We start from the raw sequence: 20,363 nt of genomic DNA on the forward strand, positions 1-20,363 counted from the left end.
CCCTGCGGTACCCCACTGGTCACCACCTGCCATTCCGAAAGGGACCTGTTAATCGCTACTCTTTGTTTTCTGTCAGCCAGCCAATTTTCAATCCATGCCAGTACTCTGCCCCCAATACCATGTGCCCTAATTTTGCCCACTGATCTCCTATGTGGGACTTTATCAAAGGCTTTCTGAAAGTCCAGGTACACTATATCCACTGGCTCTCCCTTGTCCATTTTCATAGTTACAACCTCAAAAAATTCCAGATTAGTCAAGCACGATTTTCCCTTCGTAAATCCATGCTGACTCGGACCAATCCTGTTACTGCTATCCAGATGTGTCGTAATTTCATCTTTTATAATTGACTCCAGCGTCTTTCCCACCACCGACATCAGGCTAACTGGTCTATAATTCCCTGTTTTCTCTCTTCCTCCCTTCTTGAAAAAAGGGACAACATTAGCCACCCTCCAATCCGCAGGAACTGATCCTGAATCTATAGAACATTGGAAAATGATTACCAATGCGTCCACAATTTCTAAAGCCACCTCCTTAAGTACCCTGGGATGCAGACCATCAGGTCCCAGGGACTTATCAGCCTTCAGACCCAACAGCCTATCCAACACCATTTCCTGCCTAATATAAATTTCCTTCAATTCATCCATTACCCTAGGTCCTTTGGCCACTATTACATCTGGGAGGTGTTTGTGTCTTCCCTAGCGAAGACAGATCCAAAGTACCTGTTCAACTCATCTGCCATTTCCTTGTTCCCCATAATAAATTCACCCGCTTCTTTCATCAAACCAGACACCTTGAATACTTTGACTTTTTCTAGTGGAGAATCAAATAGACACAATTCACAATCAGGAATCTTCCTTCTAAAGCTAAAAATCATGTATTTGGACTTAGAATGAACTTCTTGACCTTGTCTGCATGCTTTTATACATTGAGTTGCTGCCACATGATTGGCTGATTAGATATTTGCATTAAGGAGCATAGGATTAGTGTTAGGGTGAGTGGTTGTGATCATAACCATTAGGAGAAATGTAGGCAAGGTGGGCAGTTGAAAACTAGAAGGCAGAAGTTTAAGGTAATAGGGGAGACATTTAACAGGGGCCTGGGGCAACCTTTTCCACCCATAATGGAACAAGCTGTCAGAGCTGATTAACAAAATCTGAAGGATACTTGGACGGTACAAGGATAGGTAAGGTTTAAAGTATGGGCTAAACACCTTGGTCAGCATAGACAAGGAGGGCTGGAAGGCTTGTTTGCGTGCAGTATAGCTCCACCATCGGGGCGGCGGTTTGGGAGCTGTCAGCGAGTCTCTACTTGTCTAAACTAGAGCGGTGGTTTTAAGGGCAGTACGTATTTTGGGAGAGACGGGTTGTCGGGACGCTCACTGGCAGCGTGAACTCAATGCCCCACGAGGTTGTTAGTCAAGGGCGCCCGGTAAATTGACTATAACCTCTGCTTCAGGCTCCACGTACGCTGCCCGACCTGCTGGGCGTGGGCACCGCTCACCTGCGCCCCTCTTCGCCGCCGCTCCCTGCAGTTGTAACCGCTCCTCTCTGTCCGTTGTCGCACCTCGGCCGCGACGTCCCGCCCCGAAGCAAACCAGGAACAAGGAAATAGGCAGATTGAGGAACAAAACAACCAGACCTGCGCTGTTCCCGTCCCGTCCCCCCGTCCCCCGGCTCTCCACCTGCACTCTCCGGCACCTCCACGACAGGTACAGCGGTCGGGACCCCTGGGCATACGCACCTGCGGGACACGGAACAGGCGCATCGGTCGGACTCGCCCGAAGACTGTTCGACAGTTGGTGTACCCTCCCTGCTCTGAATCTCGGGATCCCATGAAGTCTGACTGGGATGCAGGCGAGTCCCCGACGCCGGGGCTGAACCCACCTGCGCCGGGCGGGACCGAACAGAAGGCGGCCCCGAACCCGGGACCCGCTGCTGTCCCACGAGAGTCCAGGCTCAGGAAGTTCTTCGTGCTCCGGGTACAGTAATCGGAATTCAAAGTCGGGCTGACCTAGGTCAAGGCCAGGGGTGATCTGGGCGAGGGTCACGGTGTCAGGGGTGATCTGGGTAGCAATGACCCGGGGCAGGGTTAAGTGTTTGATGGCTCTGGGCCTGTACTCTCTGGCGTTTCAAAGAATGAGAGGGGTCTCAGTGAATACTGAAAGGCCTGGATAGAGTGGATGTGGAGAGGATGTTTCCTATAGAGGTTTCCTAGGAGCAGGAAGCAGCCTCAGAATAGAGGGACGTCCATTTAGAACAGGGATGAGGAGGAATTTCTTTAGCCAGAGTGTGGTGAATTTGTCTAATTCACTGCCACAGGGGGCTATGGAGGGCAAATCATTCAGTATATTTAAAGTGGAAGGTGGTGGGTTCTTGATTAGTCAGGGTGTCAAAGTTTACAGGGAGAAGGCAGGAAAATGGGGCTGAGAGGGATAATAAATTAGCCATGAAGGACTGGTGAAGCAGACTGGATGGGTCAAATGGCCTAATTCTGCTCCTGGGTTTTATGTTCTTGGGATCGGGGTGATCGGGGTCAAGGTCCAAATATTCCTAGATCAGGGGTGATGTGGGTCAGGGTTCAAGGTGTGCCGAGGTCAGGGGTGATGTGGGTCAGGGTCCAATTATGCTGAGGTCAGGGGTGATCGGGGTCAGGGTCCGAGGTGTGCCTAGTTCAGGGGTGATCAGGGTCAGGGTACAATTATACCTAGGTCAAGGGTGATTGGGGTCAGGGTTCAAGGTGTGCTGATGTCAAGGGTGATCTGGGTTAGGGTCAGAGGTGACCTGAGCAGTGAGCATTGCGGAGATTCGGTGAGAGGGTTAGAAGGAGGGTGCTAGTGGGGAGCTGCATCTTTTTTCTAGGGATGAAATGTCTTATATCAGAGGTTTTCAAAGGAGATGTGAGGGGCAAGTGTTTTTTCTACACAGTGGTGGGTGCCTGGGGTGGTGGTAGGAGCCGGTACATCAAGGACATTAAAAATTCGCTTAGCTAGGCTCATCAATGCAAAGAAAATGGAAGGAATGGACACTTTGTTGGCAGAAGGGATTCGTTTGGTTGGCCATTTGTTTACTAATTTAATTGGTCGGCTCAACATTGCTGATCCTGTGATAGTCATAGTCATACTTTATTGATCCCAGGGGAAATTGGAAAGTGATGTACTGTTCTGTATTTTATGTCCTCTGAGAGAACCAGAGAGAACCTTGAAACATAGAAAACCTACAGCACAATACAGGCCCTTCAGCCCACAGAGCTGTGCCGAACATGTCCTTACCTTAGAACTACCTAGGCTTACTCATAGCCCTCGATATTTCTAAGCTCCATGTATCCATGCAGGAGTCTCTTCAGACCCTATCATTTCCGCCACCACCACCGTCACCAGCAGCCCATTCCACGCACTCGCCACTCTCTGCGTAAAAAGAACTTACCCCTGACATCTCCTCTGTTCCTACTTCCAAGCATCCTAAAACTATGCCCTCTAACGATAGCCATTTTATTCCTAGAAAAAAGCATCTGACTATCCACACGATCAATGCCTCTCATCATCTTACACACCTCTGTCAGGTCACCTCTCATCCTCTGTTGCTCCAAGGAGAAAAGGCGAGTTCACTCAACCTATTCTCATAAGGCATGCTCCCCAATCCAGGCAACATCCTTGTAAATCTCCTCTGCACCCTCTCTATGGTTTCTACGTCCTTCCTGTAGTGAGGTGATCAGAACTGAGAACAGTACTCCAAGTGGGGTCTGACCAGGACCTATATAGCTGCAACATTACCTCTCGGCTCTTAAACTCAATCCCACAATTGATGAAGGCCAATGCATCGTACGCCTTCTTAACCACAGAGTCAACCTGCACAGCAGCTTTTAATGTCCTATGGACTCAGACCCCAAGATCCCACTGATCCTCCACCCTGCCAAGAGTCTTGCCATTAATGCTATATTCTGCCATCATATTTAACTGACCAAAATGAACTACCTCACACTTATCTGGGTTGAACTCCATCTGCCACTTCTCAACCCAGTTTTGCATCTTATCGATGTCCCGCTGTAACCTCTGACAGCTCTCCACACTATCCACAACATCCCCAACCTTTGTGTCATCAGCAGATTTACTGACCCATCCCTCCATTTCCTCATCCAGGTCATTTATAAAAATCGCAAAGAGTAGGGGTCCCAGAACAGATCCCTGAGGCACACCACTGGTCACCGACCTCCATGCAAAATGTGATCTGTCTACAAGCACTCTTTGTCTTCTGTGGGCAAGCCAGTTCTGGATCCACAAAGCAATGTCACCTTGGATCCCGTGCCTCCTTGCTTTCTCAAGAAGCCTTGAATGGAGTACCTTATCAAATGCCTTGCTGAAATCCATATACACTACATCTACTGCTCTACCTTCATCAATGTGTTTAGTCATATCCTCAAAAAATTCAATCAGGCTCATAAGGCACGACCTGCCTTTGATAAAGCCATACTGACTCCTCCTAATCATATTATGCTTCTCCAAATGTTCAAAAATGCTGCCTCTCTGGATCTTTTCCATCAACTTACCAACCACTGAAGTAAGACTCACTAGCCTATAATTTCCTGGGCTATCTCTACTCCCTTTCTTGAATAATGGAACAACATCCACAACCCTCCAGTCCTCCAGAACCTCTTCCATCCCCATTGATAATGCAAACATCATTGCCAGAGGCTCAGCAATCTCCTCCCTCGCTTCCCACAGTAGCCTGGGGTACATCCCGCCCGGTCCCGGTGACTTATCCAACTTGATGCTTTCCAAAAGCTCCAGCACATCCTCTTCCTTAATAGCTACTTGCTCAAGCTTATCAGTCTGCTGCAAGTCATCACTACAAACACTTAAGATTCTTTTCCGTAGTGAATACTAAGCAAAGTATTCATTAAGTACCTCTGCCATCTCCTCAGGTTCCATACACACTTTTCCACTGTCACACTTGATTGGTCCTATTCTCTCATGTCTTATCCTCTTGCTCTTCACATACTTATAGAATGCCTTGGGGTTTTCCTTAATCCTGTCCGCCAAGGCCTTCTCATGGCCCCTTCTGGCTCTCCTAATTTCTGCTAGCCTTATAATCTTCTAGATCTCTATCATCACCTTTGATTTGAACCTCTCGTAAGCTCTTCTTTTCTTCTTGACTAGATTTACAACAGCCTTTGTACACCATGGTTCCTGTACCCTACCATCCTTTTCCTGTCTTATTGGAATGTACCTATGCAGAACCCCACGCACGTATCCCCCGAACATTTGCCACATTTCTTCCGTACGTTTCCCTAAGAACATCTCTTTCCAATTTATGCTTCCAAAATCCTGCCTGATAGCCTCATATTTCCCCTTACTCCAGTTTAACATTTCCCTAACTTGTCTGTTCCTATCCCTCTCCAATGCTGTGGTCAAGGAGATGGAATTGTGATCCTTGGTGAAACTTGCTAAGTTCTCGGCTACAATAAGCGTCTCAATATAGGGAGAGAGATTGTCTGCCTGAGACACAAGGATTGGGGGTCACGAGGGGCGGTAGGCTCAGGTCTGAAATCAACACTTTCATCACTGAGAGTGGGCTGAATCTTCAGAAATCTTTCCCAGGATGGAAGTGGCTAATACCAGGGAGCACCGTGGTGGTGTGGCAGTTAGCGCAATGCCACTGCGGCTTGGAGTGTCGGAGGTCGGAGTTCGGAGTTCAATTCCAGTGACCTCTGTAAGAAAGTTTGTACATTGTCCCCATAAACACATGGGTTCCCTTTGTCTGGTCCCATTTCCTCCCACAGGTCAAACGTTCTGGTTAGTAGGTTACTTGGTCATCGTAAATTATCCCCTGATTCGGCTAGGATTAAATTGATGGGTTGCTGTCTTGTACGGTTCAGAGGGATGGAAGAGCCTGTTACAAGCTGTATTGCCAAATAAAATTTATAAGTAATTTCAAGATAATTGTGGGAAAGTTTAGGAGGGATGTTTGAGGTAGGTTCCTTACACAGAGAGTGGTGGGTGTGTGGAACGTGATGCTCTGGGTGGTGGTGGAGGAGGCAGATATACCAGGGACATTTAAGGGACCCTTAGGTGGGCACATGAATGATAGAAAAATGGACGGCCATGTGGAAGGGATCCATCTTAGAGAAAATTTAAAAAGTCAGCATTGTGGGCCGAAGGGCCTGTACTGTTCTATATTCCATGTTCAGGCTAGAGAGTGGCTGAGTTCATTCAAAAGAAATATCAAATGCCTGGATATGGATATATGGCACTGGGGTTCGTCAGCTGTGTACCTTTGCATCATGTATCTGAAACTCTTAAGAGCAGAGCCTGGGGTAGTAACAAGACTATCAGATCATCAGACGCGAAGGCAGAATTAGGCCTGTCAGCCATCAAGTCTGGTCTGCCATTCCATCATGGCTGATTTATTATCCCTCTCAACCCCATTCTCCTATCCTCTCCCTGTAACCTTTGGTGCCCTGATTAATCAAGAACCTGTTAAGCTCTGCCTTAAATGTATCTAGTGATTTGGCTTCTACTGCTGTCTCTAGCAAAGAATTCCACAGATCCACCACCCTCTAGCTGAAAATATTCCTTCTCATCTCTGCTCAAAATGGATGTTCCTCTAGTCTAATCTGCTATGTGCCCTCTGGTCCTAGACTCACCCACGATGGGAAACATCCTCCCCACATCCCCTCTATTACCACCATAAGACATGGGAGCAGAATTGGCCGTTTAGCCCATCGAATCTGCTCTGCTATTTAATCATGGCTGATCCTTTTTTCTCCTCTTCAACCCCACTCCTTGGTGTTCTCCTCTTAACCTTGTGTCCAATCAAGAACCTATCAAGCTCTGCCTTAAATGCACCCTACAATCTGGCCCCCACAGCTGCCTGTGGTGATAAATTCCACAAATTCACCACCCTATGATTAAAGAAGTTTGTCCGCATCTCTTTTGAAAGGGCACCCCTCTATCCTGAGGCTGTGTCCTCTTGTCCTAGACTCCCCCACCATGGGAAACATCCTTTCCACGTCTACTCTGTCTACGCCTTTCAGAGCCATCACAAGCTTCTCATATGTTAACCCTTTCATACCTGGAATCATCCTTGGTCAGAAGACATGGAGGCCTACTCCATTGCTGTATGTGAAAGATAACCTAGAGGTTACCTGATATACCCTCACTTCCCTTAATATACATAAATCTACAACTTGGTTCATTCAGAAAGTCAGGAGGCATGGAATTCAAGGGAACGTCCGTGTTGATTCAGAAATGACTTGCCCAGAGAAGATAGAAATTGTTTGTACCCAGAGTGTATTCTGTCTGAATGTCAGTGACTAGTGGCGTTACGCAGGAATCTGTTCTGGGATCCCTGCTGTTTGTGATTTTTATAAATAACTTGGATGAAAAAGCGAAGGGCGGGTTAGTAAGTTTGCAAATGACTTACTGTTGGTTGTGTGGACAGTGTGGAAGGTTGTTGTGGGTTACAACAGGACATTGACAGGATGCAGAGCTGAGAAGTGGCAGATGGAGTTCAATCCAGAAAAGTGTGGATTAATTCACTTTGGAAGGTTGCAGCTGAAGTCAGAGTGCAGGGTTAATGGCAGGATTCTTAATGGTGTGAAGGAACAGAGGGATCTTGGGGTTCACGTCCATATCTCCTTCAAGGTTGCTGTGCATGTTGATAGAGTAGTTGAGAAGGTGTATGGCTTGTTGGCCTTCATTAGTCTGGGGCTGAGTTCCAGAGGCGGGAGGTAATGTTGTAGCTCTATAACACACAGGTCAAACCACACTTACGCTGTGATTGCCTCATATAGGAAGGATGTGGAAGGTTTAGAGAGAGTGCCGAGGAGATTTACCAGGAGGCTGTCTGGATTAGAGAGCATACACATATGAGGATAGGTTCAGGAGGGACTTTTCTCTTTGGAGTGACGGAGGAGATAGAGGTGTACAAGATGATAAGAGGCATAGATCGAGTGGACAGTGGGTACTTTTTCTCAGGGTGGAAATGGCTAATATGAGAGGACATAATTTTAAAGTGATTGGAGGAGAGTATAGGGGGATATCAGAGGTGAGTTCTTCACACAGAGACTGGTGGGTGCCTGCCAGGGTAGAGACACATTCATTAGGGGCATTTCAGAGACCCTTAGATAGGCAAATGGATGGTTATGAAGATGCAAGGGTTAGATTCACCTTGGAGTAGTAACAATTGTCACAACATCGTGGGCCAAAGGTCCTGTACTGTACTGTTACATTCTATGTAACAATCGTCCCCTATGGCTTTTCTTCTCAGGTTTATCGAGTGCCGTTGTGTATGCTCACCGGAAGTCAGATCAACTGGACTGTCGCTGACAGCCACTCCTGGGATCTACCTGTGCACAGAATAGTGACCTGACTTGCTCACGGTGTAGAATGCAGGCCAACTGGCAAAACAGGCCTCCCTCCCTAAGCCAGTCACTAACGTTGGTGCACTCTTCTCTTTCTTCCAGCCTGGAATGCTTGAGCAGGCCTTGGCTGACATCCAGGCCCAGATAGACCCACAGACAGATGGACCACTACAAAGCAATTGGCTGCTGACAGAGTGAGTACTGACACATCACACACATGGTCTGTGTATCATTTCTCACCCCACCTCACTGAACAGCTGTCTGCCGCAAGACGAGAGTTCAGTCCAGCGTGCGGTGGGCACTTCCAACAACATACCCTCTGTTTGTGGTCTCTACTCCAACCCTGACCCCTGGTGCTGTCTATGTGGAGTCTGCATACTCTCCCCATGACTGGGTGTTCCAGTCCCCTCCCACATTCCAGTGGTGTGCAGGTTACTAGGTTAGCCAGCTGCTGGAAATTGTCCATAAATTAAAATGGCTGATGGGAGCATCTCAGTCAGGTGAACAGCCTGGTACGTAGTGCGTCTCTCTGTGAGAATGACCGATCTGCCCCCAGACTCACCTTCAGAGTGGGTAACAGCTCCTTCCCTCAGACTGAGAGACTAATGACTACCCTGTCACCACCGAGGTCTCCTCACTCGGACAGTGAACTGTTTGCTGTTTACCTGAGCTGTGCACTGCACTACATGCATTTTGAATTATATTTTATGAAGTTGTTTATGGTAATATTGTCTATTGTGCTGTATGTGATAGGTGGTTTGTGGGTACACTTTGTTTCGTGGTCTGGATGAACATTGTTTCATTTGATTGTATAAAGAAAATGGTGGCTACATCCCAGTTCTACCCAGCTGTGTCATGGTCCCAAAGGAACAGCACCAGGCATCCTTGACACAGGCTGATGGTAGGATGCTGAATACTGTGATGGACTGGCCTGTATCCACCATTTTCCATAGACATTATCACTCCTGCATTGCTGTTTCCATATCAGGCCGTCTTCCAGTCAGTCAGGGTGCTCTCCACTGTGCATCCACAGATGTTTGGATTATGAGATCACTCAGTCCTCTTTTATTGTCATTTAGAAATGCATACATGCATTAAGAAATGATACAACGTTCCTCCGGTGTGAAAACAGGACAAACCAAAGACTAACACTGACAGAACCACATAATTATAACATACAGTTACAGCAGTGCAAAGCAATACCATAATTTGATGAAGAACAAACCATGGGCACGGTAAATAAAGTCTCATAAGTCCCCGAGTCGATCGACTCCCCAAGTCCCTGATAGCAGGCGGCAAAAGGGAGAAACTCCCTGCCATAAACCTCCAGGAACCGTCAACTTGCCAATGCCTTGGAAGCAACCGACACTGAGTCCGTCCATCCGAAAACTTCGAGCTTCCGACCAGTCCCTCCGATACAGCCTCCCGAGCGCCATCCTCTGCCGAGCACCTTCGACCTAGCCCCGGCTGCTGAAACAAGCAAAGCCCAGGTTTTGGGGCCTTCTGCTCCAGAGATTCCGGTTACCACACAGTAGCAGCGACAGCGAAGCGGGCATTTCAGAAGTTTTCCAGGTGTTCCTCCGTATTCTCACGTCTGTCTCCATCAAATCAGATTGTGCACGGTCCCCTACTTGTAACAGATATTCATCACCGGAGAGGCCGCGCGTGCTGCTGTCGCGGCGTCATCTCCTCCTCCCTTTTGAAAAATCCTGTTTTGATGATGTGCTGAATCTTTAAGAAGGGTTTACCTTCTTGGTGATGGCACTTGCAACAAGCTGCTCTGATGTGGTAATGCTGAGAAATTTAAATTTAAAGTTGCTGACATTATCTCCTCATGAGGACTGGCTTAGGGACCTCCAATTTGCTCCTCGTACAGTCAATAATCAACTCTTCGCAATTCCTGACGTTGAGTGAATCGTAAGTCCACCAGTCATAGGAGAAGAATTAGGCCATTCAGCCCATGGAGTCTGCACCACTATTCTATCATGTCTGTCTTATAATCCTTCTCAACCCCATTGTCCTGCCTTCTCCCTGTAACCTTTAGCATCCTAATCATGAGCCTATCAAGCTCTGCTTTGAACAAACCCAATGACATGATTTCCACAGATTTACCACCCTCTAGCCAAAGGAATTCCTCCTCATCTCTGTTCTAAGTGGACGCCCCTCAATTCTGAGGCTGTGGAGAAAGTCACCTAATGCCACTGCAGGTAGACGCGATACTTGCTCACACCTGCCCTTGTGTCTGATTGCACCACCAGCCTGGCATCACCTCCCACTCCCTGTGAAAATGAAATACTCACCTTGTACTTTGAAACTTCCCCCTTCTCACGTTAAGCTCAAGCTGTGAGACTAATGAATACCCTGCCACCACTGAGGTCTCGTCACGAGGACAGTGAACTGACATTTCCACCCCAGGAAATGGACTACATCTCTACCTCTGACAATGTCAGACAGATCTCCCGTCACCCTTTGATGCTCCAGAGAGAACATCCCAGCCTCTCCTTGGAGCTAGGCGGCATCCGGGTGAACCTCTTCTGCATCCTCTCCGAGGCCTCCACATCATTCCCGTAATAGAGTGATCGGAACTGCACGCAATACTCCAGGTGTGGCCTGAGCTGAGCTTTAATGACCTGCAACATGACTTCTACTTGACAACCCAGCTGATAAAAGCTGTACGTCTTTTCTACTTGTGTGACCTTTTCAGGCAGCTATGGACCTGCACAAAAATGCCCCACTCCACATCATTGGTCTTGCACTCAGAGACTCGAGCTACATTCTGATTTTTTCTGTGATTGTGTGTTTTCTGCCATCATAATTATACATGTTATACGTGCCTTGTACCATGTGTGACTGTCGGTACTGTGTTTTGCGCCTTGACGTAACTGTTTTGTTTGGCTATATTCATGTATGCTTCAATGACTATGAAACTTAAACTTGAAACACACATCTCTGACATTCCTCGGAGAAACTCGCGTCCTTGATGTCCCTTAGAGCAAGAACCTGGGGTACAGTCCTGTTAGTACATGGGGTACGGTCCAGTCGTTGCCGATACCTGGGGTACAGTCCTGTCATTGTCTGTACCTGGGGTACAGTCCCGTCGTTGTCTGTACCTGGGGTACGGTCCCGTCGTTGCCGATACCTGGGGTACAGTCCTGTCATTGTCTGTACCTGGGGTACAGTCCCGTCGTTGTCTGTACCTGGGGTACGGTCCCGTCGTTGCCGATACCTGGGGTACAGTCCCGTCGGTGTCTGTACCTGGGGTACGGTCCCGTCGTTGTCTGTACCTGCGGTACGGTCCGGCATTGTTGATACCTGGGGTACTGTCCCGTCATTGCCGATACCTGGGGTACTGTCCCGTCATTGCAGATACCTGGGGTACTGTCCCATCGTTGTCTATACCTGGGGTACGGTCCGGCATTGTTGATACCTGGGGTACGGTCCCGTCATTGCCGATACCTGGGGTACTGTCCCGTCGGTGTCTGTACCTGGGGTACGGTCCGGCATTGTTGATACCTGGGGTACGGTCCCGTCATTGCCGATACCTGGGGTACGGTCCCGTCATTGCCGATACCTGGGGTACTGTCCCGTCGGTGTCTGTACCTGGGGTACGGTCCGGCATTGTTGATACCTGGGGTACGGTCCCGTCATTGCCGATACCTGGGGTACTGTCCCGTCGGTGTCTGTACCTGGGGTACGGTCCGGCATTGTTGATACCTGGGGTACGGTCCCGTCATTGCCGATACCTGGGGTACGGTCCCATCATTGCCGATACCTGGGGTACTGTCCCGTCGGTGTCTGTACCTGGGGTACGGTCCCGTCATTGCCGATACCTGGGGTACGGTCCCGTCATTGCCGATACCTGGGGTACGGTCCCGTCGTTGTCTGTACCTGGGGTACTGTCCCGTCGTTGTCTGTACCTGGGGTACAGTCCTGTCATTGCCGATACGTGGGGTACGGTCCCATCGTTATCTGTACCTGGGGTACAGTCCTGTCATTGCCGATACATGGGGTACGGTCCCGTCGTTATCTGTACCTGGGGTACAGTCCTGTCATTGCCGATACCTGGGGTACGGTCCCGTCGTTGTCTGTACCTGGGGTACAGTCCTGTCATTGCCGATACGTGGGGTACGGTCCCGTCGTTGTCTGTACCTGGGGTACGGTCCCGTCGTTGTCTGTACCTGGGGTACAGTCCTGTCATTGCCGATACCTGGGGTACGGTCCTGTCATTGCCGATACCTGGTGTCGTTGCAGGGTGGATCACTGGAACAACGAGAAGGAGCGCATTGTGATGATCACTGAAAAGTCACTGGTCATCTGTAAGTACGATTTTGTGATGCTGAATTTCCAGTGGTGTCGCAAGGTTCCCCTCAACTACATAGACAAGATCTGTTATGGCCAGCTCACCTTTCCGGAATACTCCATCAGCAGGTAAGCTTCATCTTCAGGACTGTTTTATGTCATTTCCATTGCACAAGTGTAAAGGAAAATGAAATAACTGTTATTCTGGATCCGATACAGCATTAAAAAACACAGTAAGATAAAGAACAGAATAATAAAAGCACAATAAATATAAACACATAAGATAGCTTCTTTTCATAGATTGATTGTCCATAAAGTGACACTAGGCACAGGAGTGTCTGTACACAAGGTGACTGACAGGAAATGATAAAGTAGTGGTGGTTGGGGGTGTGGAGTGGTAGGTCAGTGGGTGGAGGTGTTGATCAGTCTTACTGCTTGGGGAAAGTAACTGTTTTTGAGTCTGATGGTCCTGGTGTGGATGCTACATAGTCTCCTCCCTGTTGGGAGTGAGACAAGCAGTCCATGAACAGGGTAGGTGGGATCCTTCATGATATTACTGGCCCTTTCCTATAAGACCGTAAGACATAGGAGCAGAATTAGGCCATTTGGCCCATCGAGTCTGTTCCACCATTTTATCATGGCTGATCCAGTTCCCTCTCAGCCCCAATCTCCTGCCTTCTGCCCATAGCAATTGACATCTTGACTAATCAAGGAACTATCAACCTCCGCTTTAAATATACCCAATGACTTGCCCTCCACAGCTGCCTGTGGCAATGAAGTCCACAGATTCACCACCCTCTGGCTAAAGAAATTCTTCCTCATCTCCGTTCTAAATGGACATCCCTCTATTCTGAGGGTATATCCTTTGGTCATAGACTATCCCACTATAGGAAACATCCCGTCCTCATCCAATCCATATAGGCCTTTCAACAATCAGTAGGTTCCAATGAGATCCCCTGTTGTTCTTCAAAATTCCAGGAAGTACAAGCCCGGAACTAGAATTGCTGCTCGTACATTAACCCTTTCAATCCTGGAATGATTCTTGTGAACTTCCTCTGGACACTCTCCAATGCTAGCACATCTTAGGTAGGGGGCCGAACCTGCTCACAATACTCCAAGTCAGGCCTCAGGAGTGCCTTATAAAGCCTCAACATTACGTCCTTGCTTTTATATTCTGGTCCTCTTGAAATGAATGCTAACATTGCATTTGCCTTCCTCACCAAGACTCAACCTGCAAATTAACCTTCAGGAAATTTTGCACAAGCCCTCTCAAGTCCCTTTACACCTCAGAATTTTTTAATTTGCTCTCCATTTCGAAAATAGTGTACACTTTTATTTCTTCTACTAAAGTGCATGAACATACACTTCCCAACACTGTATTCCATCTGTCATTTCTTTGCCTATTCTCCTACCACCCAGAGCATGCCCTTTTCTCACTGTTACCGTCAGGTAGGAGGTACAGAAGCATGAAGGCACACACTCAGCGATTCAGGAACAGCTTCTTCCCCTCTGCCATTGATTTCTGAATGGACATCGAACCCATGAACACCAGCTCACTACTTTTTTTTTGTAAATTTCTGTTTTTTTGGTATTATTTATCTGTTTAATATACATATATATTAATGTAATTCAGTTTTTTGTTTGGTTGTCATGTATTGCATCGTACTGCTGCAGCAAAGTTAATAAATTTCATGACATACCCTGGTGATATTAAACCTGATTCTCATTCCTCCTCCACTTCCTCGGAACTGCCTCCCCCTCCACCTATATTTGTATCACCCGCAAACCCATCAATTTTGGCATCCAGATCGTTGATGTATAGCGTAAACAGAAACCGCTCTAGCACTGACCCCTGTGGAACACCACTAGTCACTGGCACCCATCCAGAAAAGGCTCCCTTTATTCCCACTCTTTGCCTCCTGCCAGTCAGCCATTCTAGTATCTTTCCTGTAATACCATGGGCTCGTAGTTTGTTAAGCAGCCTCACCTTGTCAAAGGCCCTCTGAAAATCCAAGTACACAACATTATGCAATTCCCCTTTGTCTATCCTGCTTGTTATTTCTGTAAAGAATTTCAACTGATTTGTCAGGCAAGATTTCTCCTTTAGAAACCATCCTATGAAATCTCTGAAATCTCGTCCTTGACAATGGTCTCCAACGTCATCCCAACTAATGAGGTCAGACTAAATGGCCTGTAATTTTCTTTCTTCTGCTCTCCCTTGTTGAAAATTGAGTGACATTTGCAATTTTCCAGTCTCTGGAACCATGCCAGAATCTAGTGATCATAATTAATGCCTCCACAAACTACACAAACTCTTCAGCCACATCTTTTTGGACAATCTTACACCTTAATAAGCGGGACACCAGCATTCTGGCAGGCAGGTTTGCCACTGCAACAGGGGTGTGTTTAAACTAAGTAGTGGGGGGGAGGGGACAAACTGGAAACATAAGGATGGAGTTAAAGGGAAAGTGAGAATAAGAAAGGTTAAGAAAGACAACAGAATCAACGGAGCAGAAAGCTCAAGAAGGGATTGTACAGTATGGCCAAGTGAAATAGGAATTGATATGGGAGGTGAGGGGAGTAATGAATTAAAAGCATTATATATGAATGCACGGAGTATAAGAAATAAAGTGGATGAGCTTGAGGCTCAGTTGGAAATTGGTCAGTATGACGTTGTGGGAATAACAGAGACATGGCTTCAAGTGGACAGGGCCTGGGAAATGAATATTCAAGGGTATACGTCCTATCAAAAGGACAGACTGATGGGTAGAGGGGGTGGGGTGGCTCTGTTGGTGAGGAATGATATTCAGTCCCTTGCGAGGGGGGACATAGAATCAGGAGACGTAGAGTCAGTATGGATAGAACTGAGAAATTCTCGGGGTAGAAAGACGCTAATGGGAGTTATCCACAGGCCCCCAAACAGTAGTCTGGATGTAGGGTGTAAGTTGAATCAAGAGTTAAAATTGGCATGTCACAAAGGTAATGCTACAGTTGTCATGGGGGATTTCAACATGCAGGTAGACTGGAGGAATCAGGTTGGTACTGGACCCCAAGAAAGGGAGTTTGTGGAGTGCCTCCGAGATGGATTCTTAGAACAGCTTGTACTGGAGCCTACCAGAGAGAATGCAATTCTAGATTTAGTGTTGTGCAATGAACCGGATTTGATCAGGGACCTCGAGGTAAAGGAGCCATTAGGACAGAGTGACCATAATATGATAAATTTTAATCTACAAATTGAGAGGGAGAAGGGGAACTCAGAAGTGTCAGTATTACAGTTGGACAAAGGGAACTTTGGTGTTATGAGGGAGGAGCTGGCCAAAGTTCAATGGAACAATACCCGAGCTGGGATGACAGTGGAACAGCAATGACAAGTGTTTCTGGGAATAATGCAGAAGGTGCAGGATCAGTTCATTCCAAAGAGGAAGAAAGATCCTAAGGGGAGTAAGGGGAGGCAGTGGCTGACAAGGGAAGTAATGGACAGTATAAAAATAAAAGAGAAGTATAACATAGCAAAGACGAGTGGGAAGCCGGAGGATTGGGAAACTTTCAAAGAGCAACAGAAGGTAACTAAAAAGGCAATACATGGAGAAAAATGAGGTACGAAGGTAAACTAGCCAAGAATATAAAGGAGGATAGTAAAAGCTTCTTTAGGTATGTGAAAAGGAAAAAAATAGTTAAGACCAAAATTGGGCCCTTGAAGACAGAAGTGGGTGAATTTATTGTGGGGAACAAGGAAATGGCAGATGAGTTGAACAGGTACTTTGGATCTGTCTTCACTAGGGAAGACACAAACAATCTCCCAGATGTAATAGTGGCCAAAAGACTAGGGTAATGGATGAATTGAAGGAAATTTATATTAGGCAGAAAATGGCATTGGATAGGCTGTTGGGTCTGAAGGCTGATAAGTCCCCGGGACCTGATGGTCTGCCTCCCAGGGTACTTAAGGAGGTGGCTTTAGAAATTGTGGATGCATTGGTAATCATTTTCCAATGTTCTATAGATTCAGGATCAGTCCCTGTGGATTGGAGGGTGACTAATGTTGTCCCTCTCTTCAAGAAGGGAGGAAGAGAGAAAACAGGGAATTATAGACCGGTTAGCCTGACGTCGGTGGTGGGAAAGATGTGGGACTCAATTATAAAAGATGAAATTACAACACATCTGGATAGCAGAAACAGGATTGGTCCGAGTCAGCATGGATTTACGAAGGGAAAATCGTGCTTGACTAACCTGCTGGAATTTTTTGAGGATGTAACTATGAAAATGGACAAGGGAGAGCCAGTGGATGTAGTGTACCTGGACTTTCAGAAAGCCTTTGATAAAGTCCCACATAGGAGATTAATGGGCAAAATTAGGGCACATGGTATTGGGGGCAGAGTACTGACATGGATTGAAAATTGGCTGGCTGACAGAAAACAAAGAGTAGCGATTAACGGGTCCCTTTCAGAATGGCAGGTAGTGACCAGTGGGGTACCGCAGGGTTCAGTGCTGGGTCCACAGCTGTTTACAATATATATTAATGATTTAGATGAGGGAATTAAAAGTAACATTAGCAAATTTGCCGATGACACAAAGCTGGGTGGCAGTGTGAAATGTGAGGAGGATGTTATGAGAATGCAGGGTGACTTGGACAGGCTGGGTGAGTGGGCAGATGCAGTTTAATGTTGATAAATGTGAGGTTATCCACTTTGGTTGTAAGAACGGGAAGGCACATTATTATCTAAATGGAGTCAAGTTAGGAAAAGAGGAAGCATAACAAGATCTGGGTGTTCTTGTACATCAGTCACTGAAAGCAAGCATGCAAGTACAGCAGGCAGTGAAGAAAGCTAATGGCATGCTGGTCTTCATAACAAGGGGAGTTGAGTATAAGAGCAAAGAGGTTCTTCTGCAGTTGTACAGAGCCTTGGTGAGACCACACCTGGAGTACTGTGTGCAGTTTTGGTCTCCAAATTTGAGGAAGGACATTCTTGCTACTGAGGGAGTGCAGCGTAGGTTCACAAGGTTAATTCCCGGGATGGCGGGACTGTCATATGTTGAAAGATTGGAGCGACTGGGCTTGTATACTCTGGAATTTAGAAGGCTGAGAGGGGATCTTATTGAAACATATAAGATTATTAAGGGATTGGACACGCTGGAGGCAGGAAGCATGTTCCCGCTGATAGGTGAGTCCAGAACCAGAGGCCACAGTTTAAGAATAAGGGGTAGGCCATTTAGAACGGAGTTGAGGAAAAACTTTTTCACCCAGAGAGTGGTGGATATATGGAATGCTCTGCCCCAGAAGGCTGTGGAGGCCAAGTCTCTGGATGCTTTCAAGAAAGAGATGGATAGAGCTCTTAAAGATACTGGAATCAAAGGTTATGAATAAGGCAGGAACTGGATACTGATTGTGGATGATCAGCCATGATCACAGTGAATGGTGGTGCTGGCTCGAAGGGCCGAATGGCCTACTCCTGCACCTATTGTCTAATACAAAATAAATATATCCAGATGCTGTTTATTGACAGTTAGCCCAGTGACTAACACATTCATTCCTACAATTCTGATCAAAAAGCTCCAAAATCTGGACCTCTGTAGCTTCCTCTGCAACTGCATCCTCGACTTCCTCACCAGAAGACCACATGTGTGGATCAGAAATAACATCTCCACCTCGCTGACTGAAGCACCTCAGGAATGTATGCTTAGCCCACTGCTCTACTCTCTCTTCACCCCTGACTGTGTGGCTAGGCACAGCTCAAATGCCATCTATAAATTTGCTGACCATACAACTGTTGTTGACAGAATTTCAGATGGTGATGAGAAGGCATACAGGAGTGAGGTATCAGCTAGTTATAAACAAAATATACTTAGAATGGTGTCGCATCAACGTCGGTAAAACCAAAGAACTGATTGAGAACTTCAGAAAGGGTAAGATGACACCATAGAGAGCATTCTGACTGGCTGCACCACTGTCTGCTATAGGGGGGTGGGGGCTACTACACAGGATCAAAGTAACCTGCAGAGACTTGTAAACTTAGTCATCTCCATCATGGGCACTAGCCTCCGTAGTATCCAGAACATCGGCAAGGAGCGATGCCTCAAAGCTGGCATCCATCATTAAGGACCCCCATCATCCAGAACATGTCCTCTTCTCACTGCTACCATCAGAAAGGAGGCACTGGAGCTTGAAGGCACACACTCAGTGATTCAGGAACAGCTTCTTCCCCTAGGTCATCAAATTTCTGAATGAACCCATGAACTACGTCACTACTTTTTTATTTCTATTTTTGCACTACTTAATTTAACTATACTGTATATGTGTGTGTGTGTGGGTCTTGTGATTCACAGTTTTTTTCTATTATTATGTATTGGAATGTACTGCTGCTGCAAATTTCGAATAACAAATTTCATGACATATGCCGGTAATATTAAACCTGATTCTGGTTGACTTCTAACCCTGGGTCTAGCCCATCTGATCCAGATAATTCATCTCGGTTCAAACCTTTCAGTTTATCAAGCAACTTCTCTCTCGTAATGGCAACTTCACTCACTTCTGTATCCCCTGGCACTCTTAAACTTCCGGCATACTGCTAGTGTCTTCCACAGTGAGGACAGGCTGACACAAAATACTTAATCAATTTGTCCCCCATTACTACCTCTCCAGCATCATCACTTGCGGTCCAATATCGACTCTCACCTCTCTTTTATTCTTTATGGTATCATCTTTGATATTATTGGCTAGTTTAATGTCATATATCATGTTTTCTTTCCTTATGGCTTTTTAAATTGCCTGCTGTTGTTACTTCTTCCTTGGGCTGTATCTTTCACAGAAACATAGAAAACCTACAGCACAATACAAGCCCTTCAGCCCACAGAGTTGTGCCGAACATGTCCCTACCTTAGAAATTACTAGGCTTACCTATAGCCCTCTATTTTTCTAAGCTCCATGTACCTATCCAAAAGTCTCTTAAAAGACCCTATCGTATCCGCTTCCACCACCGTTGCCGGCAGCCCATTCCACACACTCACCACTCTCTCAGTCAAAAAACTTACCCCTGACATCTCCTCTGTACCTACTCCCCAGCACCTTAAACCTGTGTCCTCTTGTGACAACCATTTCAGCCCTGGGAAAAAGCCTCTGACTACCCACATGATCAATGCCTCTCATCATCTTATACACCTCTATCAGGTCACCTCTCATCCTCCATCGCTCCAAGGAGAAAAGGCCGAGTTCACTCAACCTATTCTCATAAGGCATGCTCCCCAATCCAGGCAACATCCTTGTAAATCTCCTCTGCACCCTTTCTATGGCTTCCACATCCTTCCTGTAGTGAGGCGACCAGAACTGAGCACAGTACTCCAAGCTGGGTCTGACCAGGGTTCTATATAGCTGCAATATTACCACTCAGATCCTAAATTCAATTCCACGATTGATGAAGGCCAATACACCGTATGCCTTCTTAACCACAGAGTCAACCTGCACAGCTGCTTTGAGGATGCTGTGGACTCAGACCCCAAGATCCCTCTGATCCTCCACACTGTTAAAAGAGTGTTATCATTAATACTATGTTCTGCCATCATATTTGACCTACCAAAATGAACCACTTCACACTTATCAGGGTTGAACTCCATCTGCCATTTCTCAAACAACAGGAATTCTGCAGATGCTGGAAATTCAAGCAACACACATCAAAGTTGCTGGTGAACACAGCAGGCCATTTCTCAGCCCAGTT

At 46.8% G+C, this 20,363-nt stretch overlaps 1 protein-coding gene across 1 annotated transcript in view; it reads left to right on the forward strand.

Moving 5' to 3' along the window:
* The first annotated feature begins 1,423 nt into the window (after positions 1-1,423).
* Positions 1,424-20,363, forward strand: part of tprg1 (tumor protein p63 regulated 1) — a 60,315-nt gene continuing 41,375 nt past the window's right edge. The window contains exons 1-3 of the mRNA XM_063045239.1: positions 1,424-1,978; positions 8,461-8,552; positions 12,610-12,786. Of these exons, the coding sequence (XP_062901309.1) occupies positions 1,832-1,978; positions 8,461-8,552; positions 12,610-12,786 (416 nt within the window). The 5' untranslated portion in view covers positions 1,424-1,831. The remainder of the gene's footprint in view (positions 1,979-8,460; positions 8,553-12,609; positions 12,787-20,363) is intronic.

The sequence above is a fragment of the Mobula hypostoma genome, chromosome 4 (assembly GCF_963921235.1).
Source record: "Mobula hypostoma chromosome 4, sMobHyp1.1, whole genome shotgun sequence".
NCBI lineage: Eukaryota > Metazoa > Chordata > Chondrichthyes > Myliobatiformes > Myliobatidae > Mobula > Mobula hypostoma.